This window comes from Cladophialophora yegresii, assembly GCF_000585515.1.
Source record: "Cladophialophora yegresii CBS 114405 chromosome Unknown aczIN-supercont1.6, whole genome shotgun sequence".
Classification (NCBI taxonomy): domain Eukaryota; kingdom Fungi; phylum Ascomycota; class Eurotiomycetes; order Chaetothyriales; family Herpotrichiellaceae; genus Cladophialophora; species Cladophialophora yegresii.
The window spans coordinates 2,859,074-2,878,054 of record NW_006913050.1 but is presented as its reverse complement, the minus strand read 5'-3'; the positions used below and the strand labels follow the sequence as shown (position 1 = coordinate 2,878,054).

The window sequence follows — 18,981 nt, the reverse complement described above, 5'->3', positions numbered from 1 at the left end:
TTCCCCGGCAAGCGTCTACAAGTTGTCCATGTTGATGATACCCACTCTGACGATGGTCTGTGAGTCGCATTATATTCGGGGACAATAATGCGCTCGCACTGGGCCCGAGCATTCAGGCAGCACGTCGCGACAGCCCCCGGTCAAGAGAGATGGTGAACGCCGGCTTGAAGGTGGAGCGATTACAGCACGAGCCGAGTCCTCCTCTAGATGCGGCCGAAGGCCTTGAAATTACTGCGCAGCCGGCGGCAAAAGGGAAAAAGAAGAGCACGGACAAGGACGCAGGCTCATCCACAAAGAGGCGATGCGTGAGTACCGCATGCATCGCCTGTCGCAAAAGAAAGTCCAAGTGTGATGGCAATTTGCCTAAATGCGCCGCTTGTGCCTCTGTATACCTGACCGAATGCGAGTATGCTCCCCATACAGATCACCGCCGGAAGGGCGTCTATAAAAAGGATGTGGATGCGACCAAGACGAAGAACTCAACACTCCAAATACTCATACAGGCCATCCTCAATGCCGAAGAGGAGGATGTCATGGATGTTGTCCATCAGATACGGACCTGCGATAGTCTCGAGGAACTCGCAGCCACCATTGAGGCCCAGGAGAGAGGCCTACTAGAAGAACCGGCCGATTCGCCTGTCTTTACCGGCGAGTCGAACGTGCCCCAGTTTGAAGCCGAGCTCTCCGGGAGAATGGGCGACTTGATGCTCGATGGTTCGGTCAAGTTTATTGGTGGCACCTCGAACCTGATCTGGCTGCCTGAGGAGTACGAGCATCGTGGCTCTCAGAGTATGCCAGCCGACCAGCAAGTCGTAGTACGGCCTCGAGAGGAAGCAATCCTGTCATGGACTACCGTTACTCAAGATAAGGAAGTCATCCTCCATTTCATGAATATGTACTTCTGCTGGCACTACGCCTTCTTTACTACTCTGGCCAAGGAGCTCTTCTACCGGGACTTCCTGACTGGAACCTCGTCGCAGTACTGCTCGCATCTCCTCGTCAACGTAATGCTAGCGCTTGGATGTCATTTCTCGTCCCGGCCTACTGCGAGAGCAGACCCCGACGACTCGGGAACCACCGGCGACCACTTCTTCAAGGAGGCAAAGCGACTCCTCTACGAGAATGACGAGTTTGCCAATGCAAAGCTCTGCACAGTTCAGGCCCTCGCATTGATGTCCGTGAGAGAGGCCGGCTGTGGCCATGAAAGCAAAGGTTGGGTATACAGTGGAATGAGTTTCCGCATGGCCTGTGATCTGGGGTTAAATGTGGATGCCGTGCCGATGAATGAGATCTCTCGCCTCACTGACGAGGACATTGACGCGAGGCGGGTCACGTTTTGGGGCTGCTTTCTCTTTGACAAGTAGGTCTTCCTGAGCTCGACCAGACGGTACTGATGACATTAGATGTTGGTCCAACTACCTAGGACGGCAGCCTCAGCTCCAAATGCCCAGCATCACCGTCAAGAGACCTGATGTCTTTCCGTCAGAGGAAAGCGAGATGTGGTCACCTTACACTGATTCTGGCATCATTCAGGCTCATGCGCAACCGGCGCGGACCAGGGCGGTGGCACTACAGCTGTCGAAACTCGCCGAAATCTCCAGTGACCTCTTGACTTCGTTCTACAATCCGCAACTTCTGGACAAACCCCTGCCTAGACAAACAGAGCTGAAGCGCCTCAGTGATCTCCATACCAGGCTCGAGGGCTGGAAGCAGAGTCTTCCTGCCGAGATGGAGCCGAAAGAAGGCCAACTGCCTCAGGTCCTCCTCATGCAGTAAGTCTTCGCCCTGGGGAGGCTCCCAAACGAGCAAACTGACCACAAGCAGCATGTTCTTCCAATTACTCTACATTCATCTGTACCGGCCGTTTCTCAAGTATACCCGGACAACCTCGCCACTTCCAGCACATGTTTCTCCTCGGAAGTTTTGTACACAGGGAGCAGCGGCCATCTCCAAGCTTTTCCGGCTGTACAAGAGGACGCATGGACTTCGACAGATATGTAACATCGCCATATATATAGTCCACTCGGCATGCACCATTCACTTGTTAAATCTGCCCGATAAGAACGCTCGACGAGACATCATCCACGGCGTCAAGCACCTTGAAGAAATGGGCGAATGCTGGACCGCCGCCCGACGAACGCTAAGAGTGCTTCATCTTTGCGTCGACCGGTGGAATATCGAAATGCCCGAGGAAGCAGAAATGGTCTATACGAGGATCAGGGTCAAGTGGGGACTTGCTCCTGGCGTGCCCTCGCCAGTATCGCCGGATTCCCTTGCGAATATGGCTCAGCAAATCACTTCCCAGCCAGTTCCCGATCTGATGGCAAGGAATGTTCAGCAGCAGCAACAGCAGCAATCACAAATACTACGCCACACGTCCGTGCCGCAGTTTCATCCTGGGCTTACGGCATTAATGGCTCATTCTCCTGCAGAAACGGTGGATTCTCGGCGGACATCAGGTGGGATGTCCTTGCCTCCTGGGTCGGCCGCCGAATTTTCTCGCGACTCTCAGCGCATCCGTCCCTCGACGTATCTGACCAAAGCACAACAGGACGCTTGGAACACCCATCAGGCCCGATTGGCCGCAACCGCAGCGGCAAACTCGTCCAACCGGGTAGCTGGCAACGGAGAGCAGAACGCTGCTAGGATGTTTGGCGGGGTGGACAGTCTGATTGAAGAGACACAGGATTGGATCTTCAAGGACCAGAATCAATTCGCCATGGGGTTTGGAAACTGGGGCTCAGACCCGCCTGATTGGGGAACCCTGGACCTAACTTTCTTCGACACACCAGATGGCACGGGTTCAAGTACGAATGGCAACACGACCGGCAATTCCCCGGCCTTCATTAGCGGCATGCAATATTCGTACGATCAAACGACAACGGCGCCGAATGGTGGATTGGAAGGCGCCAATGGCGGAGGGGGAGGTGGAGCTGGAAGCTACGCAGGTGGGTTTCCCAGCACTGCATATCCCTCGGCGCCGCCGACGACGACAACGAACGGTAAGATCGAAATGAACGCCATAAACAACAATGGAATGAACAGTTCAATGAACCCCAGCATGGGCGTTGGATCACTCTACGGGAATGGTTCCATGGCCGCCACGTTGGGGGGAAACATGAATGTTGGACGAGAGAGCAGTGGAGTCAAGCGACGGTCACAAAATTTCGGATATGATGATGACGTATATTACTGATGAGAAGCGCTCGCGCCGGAGCTTGTACCTCTGGGTTTGGGTTATGAGAACATGAGGCCGGGTTGGATAAATACGGAGTAAACCCTAAGCGTTGGGCACTTGTAACTCCCGGATGGACAGGAACAGGAACAGGAACAGACACAGGGACAGGAACAGAGAGACGAGGATGTAATCGTCATTGGGAGGCTCAGTCGGTAAAACCCTTAGGGACAACACTACTCCGTATACCCCCGAAGTAGGAGCTCTGAATTAACGGTAAATTTTCCTCTCGGCCGTATGGATACGCATGTCCCTATGCTAGACATCAGATGCGATCTCATGTGTAGCGGCGCGCAGTGCAGCAGATACATACGGCGCACAACCTCGCCGGGATGTCCAGCCTGGTCCTAGAATCTCAGCCTTGTAGGGGGATGTACAGCCTTGCCATGACGTATGTCGATAAACAAATCGGTGCACCTACGGAGTATTTCCTATGCAGACGGAGAACGCAGTACGTAGTGAAGTGGCACTCTTGAGGCCCTGCGGGAGGTGTCGACGTCCACGTCAACACCGCTTTTACCGTACATACTCCTGGAGACAGCCACAAACGCCCTCACCACTAAACTACCACACCACCACACAATGCCCTTGTCCTCGCCCTTGTCCTCGCCCTCGCCCCTCCTCGACTACCTCGTCGCCCACGAACCTCTCTTCCGCCCCACGCGGCTCCCGTCACTGTACTCGGACCTCGCCGTGCAGAAGAAGACCAATCCCGAAGGCTACGCCGCCAACGCCACGGCGTGGACCGCCGCGCTCACGCGCTTGGCTCTGGCTGGCCGATTACCCCCGGATCTGAACACGCTGGTCCTGCGCACGGGGGCCGCGCTGCTCGATGCGCTCGCGAGTCCGACGTACGGGCCTCCTAACGGTCTGGGGTGTGTGCTCGATGACGCTGTCGCGGGGGGGGTGTTCATCGACGGTGCCGAGTTCCTGGGTGCGGAGAGGTCGATATATGCGAGGAGTTGGGTCCCCATCCCCATCCCTAGCCCGTGGGCGGTGGTGAGATGGGGACTGCGCGCTGTGGGGCTGGAAGTTGGGAGTGGGAGTTACGCCGTCGGCGGTGGCGGAAAACTTAGGTCCGGGACGCTGGTCGTTGTGCCGGCGTTGGAGGAGGTGTCGAATCGATTACAGCCTCTTATCATCGGGATGGGGTCCGCGCTGACGGACCGGGTGGTGAGTCGGGAGGCGTTTGCGCAAGAAGTGGGCAATATTCTGATGAAGAGCCGGGAGGGCCAAAGTGAGGGCGAAGGCACATCGATATCGAACACAGATCTGCAGGTCTTACTACGGTATCTAGCGCGCGATAAACAACTCCTGAGCTACGATGGCGAGGTCGTCAAATTTAAAACCCAAGCATCATCCTCGGGCCCGGAACCCATCACGCAGGAAGACCGGTCGATCGCGTCGCTGAAATCATTGATGGAGAGTCTGCGGCGACAGACGACGAGTCTTTCAGAGCGCATCACCACCCTGCAGACCCAGGCCGCCCAGGCCGTCAAGGTGGGCAACAAAGCCTCGGCACTGTCAGCGCTGCGGAGCAAGAAACTTGCGGACCGGACGCTTCAAACCCGTCTGGACACTCTAGCGCAGCTCGAGGAAATCTACACAAAGGTCGAATCCGCGGTGTCGCAGGTCGAGATCCTCGCGGTCATGGAATCCAGCGCCAGTGCACTGAAGACGTTGAACGCGAAGATCGGCGGCGTGGAGCGCGTCGAGGACGTTCTGGATAGTTTGAGGGACGAGGTCAGCAAGGTCGATGAAGTGAGCAATGTCCTAAGCGAGCCGGGCGCCGTGGATCAAAAGGTTCTGCTTGACGAGGCGGATGTAGACGATGAATTGGAGCAGATGGAGCGCGAGGAGCGGGAGAAATCGCAAAAGATGGAGGAGGAGAAGACGCGGGGGAAATTAGTCCAGCTGGAAGCACTGGAGCTGGTACGCCAGGAGCAAGAGCGGGAGCGGGAGCGAGACAAGCAACGGAAGCAGCAGCAGGAGAAAGTCAGCGAAGATTTATCTTCGAGTATCGAGAAGATGCGGGCATTGGATATCGAGGAGTTGAGAAACGGGAACGATACTTCGGATCGAGTGAAGGACAGGGAGAGGGAGGAGAGCCACAGGGAACCGGTCGCTCCAGAAGCCTCCTGAAGCGGGGCTCGGACTCAATATCGAGCAGGCAGATACGCAGAGAGAAAAGCAAGTCTCAAGCGTACACTTATGGGTTCGACTTATACAATGTGAGCACAGAAATGCGTGACTCGATTTCTGCCTTGGACCTGATGCAGCCGGCATCCAATCTGGCTACACTACACCGCCCTACGCTATCCGAGAAAACTTTCTTATTTATATTCCATTCCATTACCACAATACGCTACCTCATCATCTGTAGTCGAAGGCAGGGCACCGGAGTAAAGAATACTACACGAAACAGCACGACTTGCTTAGTGAGGCCGACTAGTCCACGACACTATCGTACATATACTACCATGGTCACAAATCTATGCTGCTAAAAACAGATATTCCAGCTAAAGCGGATGATATCACAATGCCGTAATTCGTACACACGCATGGCTCGACGAGTTAGACCGTACGAGTGCACCCTATAGAAGTGGTACATACCACATACTCTGTACTGACTGAATCGGTATTGATTCGTGATCTCCTAGTATATATACACAAACACAGCCACGCATCAACTGGTCATGATATCTAGAATGTCATTCTATGCACTGTCGATAGCGGCATCCACATGCCAACTCGCGCATGCTTAGACGAAGAACCGTCTTGAAGGCGTGCGTGGCGCGGTATCCGCCCCATTCTGGAGAGCCGATGGTTCACCCGGAGCGCCGGGCACAGGTTGGGGCGCTGAAATCTCAATTCCCGGCTCTGCAGCACCGCCGTCTAGCAGACCTGATCGAGCCTCATCCGCAGGCTTCGCAAGCGCATGTTCCATATCTGACTGCGACGCGGCACCTTGCTCGACAGCCCGGTGTGGATACGTTGCGTCAGGCTCGGAATGATGGTGAGCTTGAGGCCGTCTGGGATTCACAGGCTTGATCTGCGTATCTGATATCGTTTCTGGCGTGGTCGTCTCGTCCTCGACCGCCGAAGTCATGTCCTTGTCCTCGGACCGTTTCGTGGCATTGAGTTTCGCCCTCTCCTTAGCCTGCCTGATCAGGTCGTCGAAATTGCCCTTCTGAGCGCGGACATGTGTGCCGCGGTCGAAGTCTTTGGCCATGAAGCCCGCGTTTGTGGTTGGTCTTTCCAGCTGACGGCCCAGGGTATCCTCCCACACCTTGAGTTCCCTTAGCAAATGCCGTTTACTGTCAGGGGTGGTTGAGTCGCAGTTCGCGTTCCACAGGTTCACCCATTCGGTGTGCCGCCTGCGCATGAGGTCCTTGGAGCCGTGGTTCGGGATGCCGAGTTCTTTTAGCTTTTGCCGGAGCTTCGCGTCGCTGAAGAGGGAGTAATTTATGAACGGCAGTCGCTCGGTCTGTGGCGCCGGCTTTCGCTGAGAGTAGGCAATCGTGCCTGGTGGAGCGACTTGGCCCGGACGACCGCTGCATGGGCCAGGAGAAGATGAGGAGACGCCCGTCTCAACGGGCGTAGAGCTGTCGCCTTGTATGCACCGGTCGAGATGGGAGTTTATGAGTGCTTCTTTCACCCGCCGGCCGCAACAGGGACACTCGACGAGACCGTCGTGCGACTGCGTGGTGCCATTGGCGGTCGCGAAATGTGGGCTTTGGTCATTGTCTTCAGGATCCTCAAACACACTTCCCTCGTCATCATCTTCGCTGTCACCGATGACGACTTCCTGCGCCGCCGCCTGTGCGGGTGCGTTCTGTTGACTCTTCCGACTCTGACTTCGAGTACTTCGCCTCTCCGTGCCGTTTGTTGTCGTGGGCGCCACCTCCACCTTCCGCCTCTTGCTAGGTCTCTGCTGCTCCACCCCATCCTGCTGCTGCTGCTGGGCTTTCTCGGCTGCAGCAGCGGCAAACGCCAGGATGCTTTTCCGTGAGGCCGTGAAATTCGCGACCAACTCCTCCACGGCCCAGTTCCTCCGCAACTTGATCTCCTGGTCAGACTCTCTGCATGCGGGACATCGACCTTCTTGCGACAGGTACCGTCGTATACACAGGCTGCAGAAAGTGTGCGAACAGCTCGTCATCATGGGCGTGGTGAAGAAGTCCTTGCAGACTTGACATCGCAGGGACGAGTCGAGCGGGGCAAGGGCGGCGAGCGGCGTGGGAAGCCAGTCTGTGCTGTCGGTGAATTCATCTTGCTCTGGCATGGTGGTGTCGCAGTCCGACAGGGCGAGATTGCTGAGCACAGATGGGGACTGAGCAAGGCGGTACAACCCTCAATTCTCAATGAGGCTGTGACGACAGTCGACAGACACAATCGACAATGAACCACATTTCGCGCTAGCCGTTGGCGTGTTTAGCCGACGCGTCAATGCGTTAATGGCATCAACGAGCGGCAGTGGCAGCCACGGGAACGGCTGTTCGTCTCTAAGGAATGGGATGTGTCTACGGAGTAGAACTAGAATCTATCACTAGAGCAGCTTTAAATTAGAGGGAACCACAGTCCGCACACTCGCTTCTTCTATGAAGCCATCTGCTGCCCGGAAACCCAGCCCAATACCCTTGCTGGTATTGAAAAGTCCAGGATTGGTCCCACCTTGTTCTCACACTCAACCGAAAGTCCTTAGGATCATAGTCATGGCCACCGGCACAGTGCAAAAAGGCAACTTCCATGCGACATACTACAGTGGGCTCCTCTGACTGGGCATCCTTGATAAGCCTTGTTGACTCATCAGCCGTTGCCTCGCTTGAGGCCTCGTACTCAGCGAAGGGAGATGATCCGCTCACATGCTCACAAGGCAAGTGCTGATTAACCTAGCTTCCGCCCCCGACTTATACTCCTGGTAGCAGCCAGGGGCAGTTTCGCGAGGATGGGTCTGAGGCTCTCTTCATGGCAGCAAAGCAAGACGCCGCAATCTACAGAGTCCACTAGCGTGAAATCGAGACAGCTTTCGTAAACCAGTTTTCTATACGCGAAGGGTCGATTAGAGAACGTCACCCTCGGTCCCAATTTAGAAGGATCCTCGAGAGCACGGACAGAGCTTGTCAGCTATTCGAAATCTTCTTTGGCAAAATCCCCTGTCCGAGACCAGCATTCTCGACGCCGCCCCCCGCGGACTGAGCATGAGCCGTTGTCGCTGGCGTCAACCGGGTATCGAAAAAAGTTCTCTGTACGCTCGGGTTGATGAAGAATGAAGCGCCTCCGAGACTGGATCAGGCTGATGCCCGCCGTCATTAATTCTAAGACACTGCCATATCGTCGTTGGAGTTCGAGGCTCAAATAGGGTTATTACAATGTTCATTCAAAGTCATCATCCTGCAAGAACTTGTCCGGTCGCCCTAATCGAGCTGGACTCAACGGAGTGAGAGGCTCTATTAGACTCGCTCCGCCCGCTCCGGCGCCAACCGCCAAGAGACTCCTCCGACGGCCCCTACTCTCGGTGTTCTCCAACGAGTTCATCTCCTCGACAGTCTCGTCCTCAACATCGGCTGGCGACTCAACCGGCCCTTCGAGCTCAAGTTGTCGGGTGGCGCCACTGAATCCTCTTTTCCGCGCTTCCCCGAGCTTCATTCGCACAGCGAGGCGCAGCTGCTCGAGGTATTCGGCCAGATCGTGGAACTGTTTGTGCGACTCGCTGTGTCTTGTCTCGCCATAGAGCTCTTGCGCCTCGTCAAGCTTCCCCGCGGCGATCTCTGCTCGGCCCAATTTCATCCACTCGTCTGCAGCCATGATGTTCCAGAGCGCTGCTTTCCGCTTCCGCGTGCCCCAGCTGGTGTTGCCGATGCCGATCCGTTCCGCGAGACAAGAAGCCACGCGCTCACTAACCAGGACATGACCGACACTACCGACCAAGCTTAATTCGAGACTCCGCGTGGCCCATTTGGCAGCTAGCTCGCTCGCCGCACGGCCGCGCACCTTCAAAAGCTCTACCCCAAGCAAAATGGCGCGCAACGCCAAATGTGGAGCATTGCACCGCGCCAGGTATGAATAGCTGGCTGTTTCCAGCATCGTGTCGAAATTTTCGACCTTGAACTTGGAACTGCCACTGCTGGTGAGCGGATTCAGCAGTGTAGCTACGCAGCACATTTCGTTCGTTCCGGCCAGGTGCTTCCATGCCTTGTCATTCGAGTAGTCTCCACGGAGCAACTCGTAGGTGGACGCTGCCAGTTTGTAATCGCGTAGCATAAACGCATAGTCAGCTAGCTTCCGTAACAGGCTCTCCGGAGCATCGTATCGATATGTCCCTTGCTGGCTGTCATAATTGCCGCTGGTAGTGACATTCGACGAAGCGGATGAGCTTCGGGACGGGCCGCCAAGTCCAGTCCATCGCTTCGAGAGCGACATGAATCGGCCGGAAATTCCTCGGCGTCTTGCGGCTATCTGCTCGTTCCACAGGGCAATCCTCTGCTCCATATGGTAGATGACAGATTGGGCGATGAGCTCGCGCACAAATCCCCGCAGCGCCGTCGTGTCCGAAGAGAAGATATACGGTGATGTGGAACTATCCAGGTCGACGAGATCCGCGTTGTCGTCCAACAAGGAGAGCTGCTCCGCCGCCGAAAGCCATTCGCTGGTGGGGAGTTCTTCAGCATCGTCGTCAGACTGCGTGCATGAGGCTGACCTCAGCCTGAGCAGGTGGCAGTGGAGGCCAAAATGGCGCTTCATCTGGTCGAAGAGGGCCGACGATTTGGCGAAGTCGTCTCGATCTTCATCGTGGACGAGCACATAGTATCTCAGATATTCAGGATTCGCGTAAGCAGGCAACGCTCGTGACCCCGATGCTGATTGCTGATAGAGAGAGCGGAGGGTCTCGATCGGTTGGTTCGTGGCTGAACTGATGGCGATGACAGCGCCGACCGGATGTCGAAAGGACTCGTGCGGGCTCATGGATTGAGAGCACAGAAGTCGGCCCAGGAACAGCCGATAAAAGGGCGACGCTTCACCCCGTCCTGGCACGTCTTCGGCCTCGTTGAAGCCTTCACCCACATAGTGTTCTATCAACTCCTCCACCCTCTCTGTGAAGTCAGATCCCGCCTGTGAGGATGCGCCATCTTTGGCCAGCTGGCCCAGGTCCGCAAAATGGACGCCAAAGTCTTCCCATGCCCGACTTGCGCCGGCACTGTCCCGCACCACGACCTTGCCGTTGATCCTGTCGCCGAAAGGGCGAACAAGGCCCAAGAAGCCTTTCTTCACGCCCTTTCGTGTCGCGAGTTCGTCGACTTCTGGGGATGCGTAGATCGCGACCGTGGGTGAAAATGCGCGCACGATGAGGGATCTCGTGTCGTCGTATGTCACCGATGGGTTTCCTAGTGGACTGTGCGTTTGCGAACGCCCGAATCGTGAGAATGACAACGACAGTCTCCCATTGGGAGAACTGGAACGTGATAGGGCATCGGAAAGAGTGCTCGCCCGAAGACCTAGGGCGGGAGGGCTCGACGTGCGGAGAGGGAGGCTCGTGGTGGATGTCTCGGGTGATTCATTTCTCGCAGGTGATCTCGACTTGGGCACCTCGAGGGTCGGTATCGACTCAGACGACAGATTATTTGGCGACTGAAGAGGGTCTCCATCACTCAACGAAGAGGTCATGGACAACGCTGGATGAAGGTAGGCAGTAGGGCGTCCTTCGGGGTGGCATGAGGCGTCGACTGGGTGGGAGCGCAGGGAATGGCTATCGACATATCAAGGCGCAGTCATGCTGGCTTCTCTGGCAGTCTATCTCTGGGTGTCTCCTCAAAGGATCCGCGGTCGCTGGAGCATTACACCAAGCACAGCGAGACGATGCAGTTGGCATAATTGCGGGAGGGAGATTTGCGTATATGTGTGAAAGGTTCTCCGTGGTAAATTGAGCAAGCCATAGAGGCCATCATGCAATTAAGCCCCGGCAGCCACACGTCGAAACCTTTCATCTACTGTGGTATGCTGCACGCCTGAATCTGGGCCGGCTTTCTTTACGCCCTGACCTATTAAGACGTCCTCCGCAAGGTTATCTTCGCTGCAGATGACTGGTCGGTCACGCTCAACCGAGAACTCCACAGCGTACACCACAACCCGAGAAGGGACCGTTATTACGCCGCGCCTACCGTGAGCGATTGTAGGGTGTAATCCTATGAAATTGTCGCGCCCATGCCCACGACAGAAAGACAGACCGATAACAGTCTGACCACACCACGAGAGCTCAGTCTAGACAAGAAGCATCATCCGCAAACCCCCTCAGCCACTTGTAAGTACCTAGGTAATCGACTTGATACAGTTTCCGCAAGTCTGCCTCCGCTACGCCGGTCTCGGCTGTGAAATGGACCTCCGCCAGCACTACCTCGACTACATCTCCGCCATCAACGACGGATGCAGACCCGGCGCTCTAGATCCCTTTGTCCATGAGGGCGTGGTCCATAACGACTCCCAGCCACTGTCCGTCGCCGATTACGCAAACAACATCACCGAGGCTCAGGCTTCATTCTCGGAGTTGAGGTTCAACGTCGAGATGATTGTCGCGGAGCCCGAGCTCGACGGGGACAAGGAAGGGGACGGCAACCTGGCGGTGCGGATCAAGCTGGCGTTCAGACAGCGTCCGGGTCAGGAGGAGACGTTCTGTGAGCATGTCTTCTATCGTTTTGAGGCTGGCAAGATCAGACGCGTCTGGAGTATGTTGGATGGGGCTGGGTCAAAGTGGGCTGAGGCGAGGGCAAATGCACGGAAGTAAGGGTTGGCTCTGGACATCAGGGCTCGGGAGGAGAGTTTGAAGCTTGGCCCTGGACCAGCAGGAGGTATTCTTATATGTATCCTCAATTGGCGGCTCTATGGAGCTTGATTTGTGGTGAAAGGACTGTTCTAACTCCGCTTTCGCTTGATATAGTCACGACCCTTCTGGTAGGGTATTGTTAGAGTGAAAGTCACAGTCTTAAGGCTATCTTATTTTGTTTGGCGGTGTCCGATTGACGTGGCGCTCTAGAACCCTACCTTCAGTGCTGGCCTTCCGTAAGACTCTGAAGGAGAATTACCTTACGATTTTCGGTGCATGACCGTAGCAGCGGCCTGGATCGCATCTGTTAGCCATGAAATTCCATACGCAGAGGTATACTTTTCGTGTCTCGACACAACAAGGCGCAGCATGCCCTGTTGCGGGAGGCCGGGTTAACAGATCAACAGAAATCAAGGAACTCACCTGGTGGTTCGGAAAGATTAACGAGTCCGCGAGAACCACGTTTTCCCTCCTTCCAGCGGCAAATACAACCACCTCGGCAATGTCATCTGGCGTCAAGGGCTCGACTCCCTTGTACACAGCGTCCGCCTTGGACTTGTCCCCGTAGAAGCGGACGACGGAGAACTCCTACCAGGAATGTCAGCCCTCCGTCCGTCAGAGATATACTAGGGGCTCTCGAGACAGAGTCCTGTTCGAACAGGGGAGGCGGGGACGACCCTGGACTTACCGTCTCAACCTGACCGGGATCAACCTCAATTATTCTGATCCTCGAAGCGATATACTCCCTCCTCAAGGCGTCCGTAAACGTCCTGACAGCGGCCTTGGTGGCACAGTAAATACTTCCTCCCGGGTATCCTTCGCGTCCTGCAATACTGCCAATCATGATGACATCGCCCCGGCCACCAACGTCCTCGCCGTTGTCACCTTTCTTGGCCTTCATAATCGGCAAAATAGCTTGTGTCATGTTGATCAGCCCGGTGACGTTGGTGGCAAACATAATCTCCATGTCCTCCGCCTTGATATCAGGGGCTTTATCCACGCCCTTGACCAGCCCAGCATTGTTCACCAGGACGTCGATGTCCCTCCATTCTTCTGGCAGGTTAGGCACGAACGCGGCCACCTCTTGGGGCTTCGAAATGTCCAATTTCACGGGCAGCACTTTTACTCCGTCGCCGACCTCCTTCTGTATGTCAGATGCGACTTGTTTTAACGTGTCAATTCGCCGCGCCGTGAGGATGATCTTGAGGTTCTGTGGCGATGTACGGGCGAATTCTTGCGCAATGGAGCGGCCAATGCCCGACGAGGCACCGGTCACGACGATGGTCTTGCCGGAGAGGCGCTTGCCCATCGCATTGAGAGAGGACATATTGCGTATAGTTCTTAAGATATGTTGGTAGGTCCGGTGTCGGAGGGAGAGTGGGAGAAAAGGGTGCGGGGAACTCGTCAGAGGGACTCGAGTGGTGGCAGCAGCGAGGACACTGCGTGGGAGGCTCGGAAGGATCGAGGAGAGAGAGAGCAGCATGTACGGAAGGCAGGAGAGGGTAAGAAGTGGGATCAGAATGTGGACACCGTCAAGATATGAGTGAAGAGGTTGCGAGACTCAGGTTCGTTGGAGACCCTATCGGCTAAATGGCGAGCAACGGTCACGGACGGTGCAACAGCCGAAGAGCTGCGGTGAAGCTGCCGTTAGGCGGCGGTCATTGAGGAGGCGACGGCGTCGAAGCCTTGATATGCTTGCTTGCTACAATACCACTATCGCGCGACTTGTCCTCCAGACGAAGCAGCCACTCCACTATATCCAATTCCACGGCCCACGGAGAATGGTCATTCGATGTATATGTTCTCAACATGTCTCTGTTGTAGCCGCAGCTGACACCTCCCAGCTGAAAAAGCACGAGATCTCTCCGGTCCACTGGAATGAAACACAGACTCGCAAGACATGACATATGGTCGTAGCTTCCCGTAGCTCCCTCATAGCTCCTTGCACATAGCTTTCTTCCTAACACCGTACGTTTTCCTTCCTGGACCTCGAGACGGACGCCAAGTAGATAGGGCTCTTCTAGAGCATACGAGCGCCGAAGTATGGGGAGGGACAAACTCGGGTCATGCGTATCGGTCGTGCGTTATCAGCCCCGTGCACTTTGTCAGTGTCGAGACACTTTTTGTTCCAGACACAAGCACTAATTTGTCGTCTCACAGGAATCCTGACTCAGATAGAAGTCTGGTGATCTTCTCCTCTTCTCGCTCTCGTGGTTCGATCTTGAGACTTTGTGCAAACATGTCGTCGTCCGAAGTGCCTGCATTTCTCATGTTTTCTCCAATCCACTCCTGCAGTTCGGGAACCGGGTTGAGCGCGTAAGGCACATTCTGATACTGCTGAATGTCCCGTATGACTTCGGCGGTTTTGGTCCGTTTGGAGAAGTTGATCAAATTCGTACCCTTGACGTGAGATGGGATACCGTCCTCGATAAAGGTCAAATCCGTCAAATAGACGCCCAAGAAGGGGATGCAGGGAGGAGTCGCCACACGCAGTGTTTCCCGATATTGAAGAAAGTTCTTCGCAGATGCTATCAAGTTGCGCATCCCTTCGAGCATGGCATTCGTCTTTGGGTTGACGGCCTGCCACGTGCGACCCAGGCGCACGATATGAGAGGTGCCAAGCGCCGAGATGATAGCGGTCACCGAAGAGAAGTTGTTCAACCCGCGACATTGCTGTCTATGTCAGTTTTGGTGCGAAGCATGCAGACACCATCGAACTCACCTCGGCAATCTGCACAAAATGCTTGATGATAACCACTCTCTTCTTCACCTCCGTCTGTGAAAGAATCATGGCCGAAACCCAATGCGTCAACTTGTTCGAGTGGTAGATAAGAGCCTTCACGTTCGGCGCCGATTCACTGGTGTCCGAGTTGCCCTTCTTTTCCCACGTCTTCGCCAGACATTCAACAGGTTTGATCTTGCCATACAGCTTCGACTCCATGATGGTTAGCTGTCTTGCGAATTCCTTGGGGTCAATGTCAAGGAATTTCAGCTTCTTCATGTTCTTGGGCAGGATAGGCGGCGGCGCGGAATTGGCCAAGGTCAGGACAAGCTTCTTGGACAATGCCTCTCCTCCTTTCAGTCGCTGTTCGGTAGTGGCCGTCAGTGCCTTCGCCAATGGGATTTTCGTCGTGTTATAGGTGCTTTTTGCAAATGCGAGCATCCTTTCAAGCAATGCCTGACTGTCGGCATCGTCATGCTCCATCCAGTACTGCTCCAGCCAGGTTTTGATGATGTTCAGCACGCGGAATCTGGCGGGCTTTTGTTTGTGCTCTTCCCAGATGGAATACTCGTCACGCGTCAGGCCCGCCGGCGGCTGGAGGTTAAAGCGTCTTACCAAAAGCTCGAATAGCTCTGCAGCGGTTGTAAAAGAACGATAAGTGAGTAAGAAGGTAGTTGTGAAGGTCGTATCTGGCCGATCATGGCGGGTAAGTTGCTCGACAAGCCCGGTAAGCGTCCCGCTTTTCACTTGAGGCGGATCGTTCTTGGTGTCATAAGTGATTTCTTCCGCATGGTCGAGCTGCAGATACCAAGGCACTTCTTCCGCAGAGAAGCTCGGGTCAATATTTGTCTTGAGCTGGCTCAGGTTTGGCGGTATCTGCCCAAAGAATTGTCTCGCCTTGTCCTTAGGTGGCGGGCGACGCATCCTATCTGCTGGATTCTCGCCCAGGGTGTATGAGTTCGACTGACCAAGGTCTCCCAATGCTGGGCGTAGGTTGGCTCCGTGCCTGGAGTCGGCTCGAAGGTGGTGTGTTTGATACGTTTCGCCTCCATCCGTGACGCGTTTCTCCCGCTTGTCGGTTGGCGCTGATGGGTTGAGAGTCGTTGCCGGAAGTAAGAGCTCGAGTGCGTACCCCAAATTAGACACGTGAGTATCCAGTTGTTTGCACGCGATCCGTACGTTATTGATACGTGTATCCAAAGACTCACCACGCACTTCTGCCCATTCGTCTGGAAGCGGCATGGTAACAGCCTGGCAAGTTGCCACCAATTCGCCGATCGAGTCGTAGGCTCTCTGCTTCTGGGAACCGAAGTCGACCAGTGACGGTTTTTGGAACACGTTTCCCAGCGCTGATAGATCGATAGATTCGACGTGACTTATCCAGGGGCGGAACTGTTCCAATACCGTGCCAGCAGCTTGACAGACGGCGTCTCCGATAGCGGATTGCCGCGCGGGCGTCACAAGCTTCTCGGTGAGGACCAGAGTCTCTTCCAGAAGACGGATCGCAGCCGCTAGGTTATTCTTGGCTTCTTCGATGCGACGCAGGAGATTTGCGTCAAGCGGTTCTGAAGGGCAAGACAGCAACTCATCGCTGGAGTCCATGAACGAAACCTCGTCCAACTTTGTCTGATTCTCGATGTTGTTGTCCCGCCAATGGCCCCCGACGGTGCTGCCCAAGATGAAGCCAGGCACCAAGCGCGGTATTTCTTCTCCTCTCTGCTGCCTTGCAACGTCGACGTAGCCGTATACGCCATTCATCACCCCCTCGGCCTCTTGTAGACATTTCGTCAGCGCATCCGGGCCCGCCCATTCAGCCGCGGCGATGTGGGAGGACAGGACGAGTTTCGAGAATTTCGACATCATCTCTCGGAAATGAGGGTAGAGCGCCTTATTTGACGAGATGATGGAGGGGTTGCCCGAGTGATTGTCGGTTGTGCCTGATCCTGCGGCAAGCAACATGCGCAAATGGTCGGAAATGTCTTCTGCTCTGCGAACGTACTCGGCTCGTGCATGCGTCCGGATTGCATGCCGGTACGCCTCAATAGCGGTTTGCATATTGTCCACCAAGCTGTTCCACGTCACGGGAGCAATCCCAGCATCTTCCAGGAAAAACCGTGGTGTCGGTGATTTTGACAACCAGGGCGGAACTCCGGCAATAAAGGAGGTGTCGGACGGTCGAAGGGGGGGTATGGTCATGGATATGCTTGCCTGACCGAATGTGGATGTGAGAGGATTGGCTGGTTGATTGCCTGGCTGTCTGGCAGCAGTTCCGCTGATAGAATCCATGGAAGTGGAGGTTGAAATGCTGGCAAAGGTCGTCGAACCGGACCCTTTCTTGTGTGAAGAAATGAATGATTGCTCGCCGTCGGCCTCTGATGCAGACCCATCGTAGTCCTCCTCGCTGCCGAACCCTCCAGCCATCATCTCCGGGGGCGGTCTAGTCTGCTCAGGCACATGAAAATGGTTGCGATCACGCGGTCCTGTCTCATCGGCACTGGAGGGCGTCTCTAAGGGCAACTCCATGGTACTGACACCAGTCAAGGTGTTGAAATAGAAGAGCCTGCCATCGGGAGTCGCTTGAGGGACCCAGAACGCAGCCTCTTCCTGGCTCTGGCTATGCCCTCCCTCAATCGGCAGATCAGAATCCTCATCTTGGGTGTGCACGTCCGAGTCTTCCTCCTCTTCGTCATAGTCCTCCTCGGTTCCTGAACCAGTCTCACTTTCATCCAGGCCAGCGAGACCAGCCTCGCTCAGCTCATCCATACTGGTGATCTCTACGGTATAGTTGCTCGGGAACCAGCCCCGAACATCGTTGATCACTCCATCCCACCAGCCACTCTCCAACTGCGTCAAAACCTGGATGATGTCGCCCTGTCGGAAGCTCAAGCTTGTGTGGTCGTCGGCTTCGTAGTTGTACAGGGCGCGGACGAAGACGGGTGGGGGAGGCGGAGGGACGTCAGTGCTGGCCACATAGCTGCTCATAGCGGCCTGTTGGGCACGCCGGCGCGGCGAGAGGCCGCTCATCCCACCGTGATGGAGGTTGGAAGACGCCGCGCGCGACGGTCGGCTCGGCTCTGTGTACTGAAAGGCGGCGGCAAGGACAGCAGAGCCTGATTTGGCTGAGGACCCTTGCAAGGACAAATCTTGTGCTACCCTGCGCGAGGTTGACATGTCACCGTCTTTGGCCGATTCTGAAGTGGGCACTGAAGGACGAGATGTTGCCTCTCAAAGCGCAGCTGGGCAGACAGGCTCTGCATATTCGACCGCTGCGACACGGATGGGCGTTTCGGTGGCGGACTGAGCGACGGTCATCGACACGGAACGGAGAAGCGAAGGTCAGCGATGGGTTACAATACTGGAGGCTCAGCACGTCGTCTGGCTCTCGGGGGCAGGGCAGATATGGGATTTTGAAGTCTAGAGACGGCGGTTTGCGGTCTGTAGTACAAGCACAGTACTGCGCTTTTGGTCTATCCCGTCTATGGATTGTGAGAGGAAAGGGAGTGGAGAGAAGTGGTCGACATGGGCCCCGATTGGAGGCCCGCAAGCCTTGAGAGGGGCACCATCAGAGCCGTTCCCAAAACTGCCAGGGCCATAGGCTGGCCGGGCACGCCTCGCTAGCGGCTATCTGCACACAGTCGTTGGTGGCCACAAGAGAACTGTCTGGTGGACGTGGGATGGATGAAACGCATAACAGCACGTTGGATGACCGGAGGCTGTGAGGAGGTTCACTCTCGGCCGTCCTATTTTCTACGAGCACATCATGACAGATGAAGACGGGAACATGCCGAGACGCACCAGATGCAGCGCTACAGTATTCCACAAGGGCAACAACGGGCTTCCGCTGGCTCGCCTGTGCCGCCCCTGGGCCTCCCTGGGTGACATTCGGGGTACCCAGCCGAGCCAGCTTACCTAACAGATAGCTCTAACTGAACCGGCGAGCACCCAAGAAGTACATGCGTACAGTAGCCCGTAGCCTCACGCCCAGGGCATCAGAATCCCACCACCAAGGCCACCAAGGAGGCCCGAGACTGCCCTTCTGCTTGAAGTCGACTTTGGTCCTTGTCACTACCTACAGTACCTTACCCCTCATTCCAGGTATTCCACAAGACAACGACCAAGAGGCCTGGCATACAACGGCGCGGAGTACGTCTTGGTCGCGGTTTCAGGGTCAACAAGACGACGCGTTCGCTTGAGCTACTCCCCCCT

General features: G+C 55.6%; 7 protein-coding genes across 7 annotated transcripts; 3 read left to right on the top strand and 4 right to left on the bottom strand.

Moving 5' to 3' along the window:
• Window positions 1-149: 149 nt before the first annotated feature.
• A1O7_09067 (uncharacterized protein) lies at window positions 150-3,196 on the top strand (the record flags this gene model as incomplete). The annotated part of the gene is made up of 3 exons (XM_007763056.1): window positions 150-1,360; window positions 1,404-1,772; window positions 1,825-3,196. The coding sequence occupies 3 exons, from the start codon at window positions 150-152 to the stop codon at window positions 3,194-3,196; spliced, it is 2,952 nt and encodes a 983-aa protein (XP_007761246.1).
• Window positions 3,197-3,817: 621 nt separating this feature from the next.
• Window positions 3,818-5,377, top strand: A1O7_09066 (uncharacterized protein; the record flags this gene model as incomplete). Its single annotated transcript, XM_007763055.1, has 1 exon — window positions 3,818-5,377. One exon carries the CDS (start codon window positions 3,818-3,820, stop codon window positions 5,375-5,377), a length of 1,560 nt encoding a protein of 519 aa, XP_007761245.1.
• A 619-nt stretch (window positions 5,378-5,996) lies between these two features.
• A1O7_09065 (uncharacterized protein) lies at window positions 5,997-7,520 on the bottom strand (the record flags this gene model as incomplete). The annotated part of the gene is made up of 1 exon (XM_007763054.1): window positions 5,997-7,520. The coding sequence occupies one exon, from the start codon at window positions 7,518-7,520 to the stop codon at window positions 5,997-5,999; it is 1,524 nt and encodes a 507-aa protein (XP_007761244.1).
• Window positions 7,521-8,611: 1,091 nt separating this feature from the next.
• Window positions 8,612-10,900, bottom strand: A1O7_09064 (uncharacterized protein; the record flags this gene model as incomplete). Its single annotated transcript, XM_007763053.1, has 1 exon — window positions 8,612-10,900. One exon carries the CDS (start codon window positions 10,898-10,900, stop codon window positions 8,612-8,614), a length of 2,289 nt encoding a protein of 762 aa, XP_007761243.1.
• Window positions 10,901-11,606: 706 nt separating this feature from the next.
• A1O7_09063 (uncharacterized protein) lies at window positions 11,607-12,014 on the top strand (the record flags this gene model as incomplete). Its single annotated transcript, XM_007763052.1, has 1 exon — window positions 11,607-12,014. The coding sequence occupies one exon, from the start codon at window positions 11,607-11,609 to the stop codon at window positions 12,012-12,014; it is 408 nt and encodes a 135-aa protein (XP_007761242.1).
• A 299-nt stretch (window positions 12,015-12,313) lies between these two features.
• A1O7_09062 (oxidoreductase) lies at window positions 12,314-13,380 on the bottom strand (the record flags this gene model as incomplete). Its single annotated transcript, XM_007763051.1, has 3 exons — window positions 12,314-12,346; window positions 12,477-12,641; window positions 12,742-13,380. The coding sequence occupies 3 exons, from the start codon at window positions 13,378-13,380 to the stop codon at window positions 12,314-12,316; spliced, it is 837 nt and encodes a 278-aa protein (XP_007761241.1).
• Window positions 13,381-14,207: 827 nt separating this feature from the next.
• A1O7_09061 (uncharacterized protein) lies at window positions 14,208-17,799 on the bottom strand (the record flags this gene model as incomplete). The annotated part of the gene is made up of 2 exons (XM_007763050.1): window positions 14,208-14,726; window positions 14,776-17,799. The coding sequence occupies 2 exons, from the start codon at window positions 17,797-17,799 to the stop codon at window positions 14,208-14,210; spliced, it is 3,543 nt and encodes a 1,180-aa protein (XP_007761240.1).
• Between the last annotated feature and the right edge of the window lie 1,182 nt (window positions 17,800-18,981).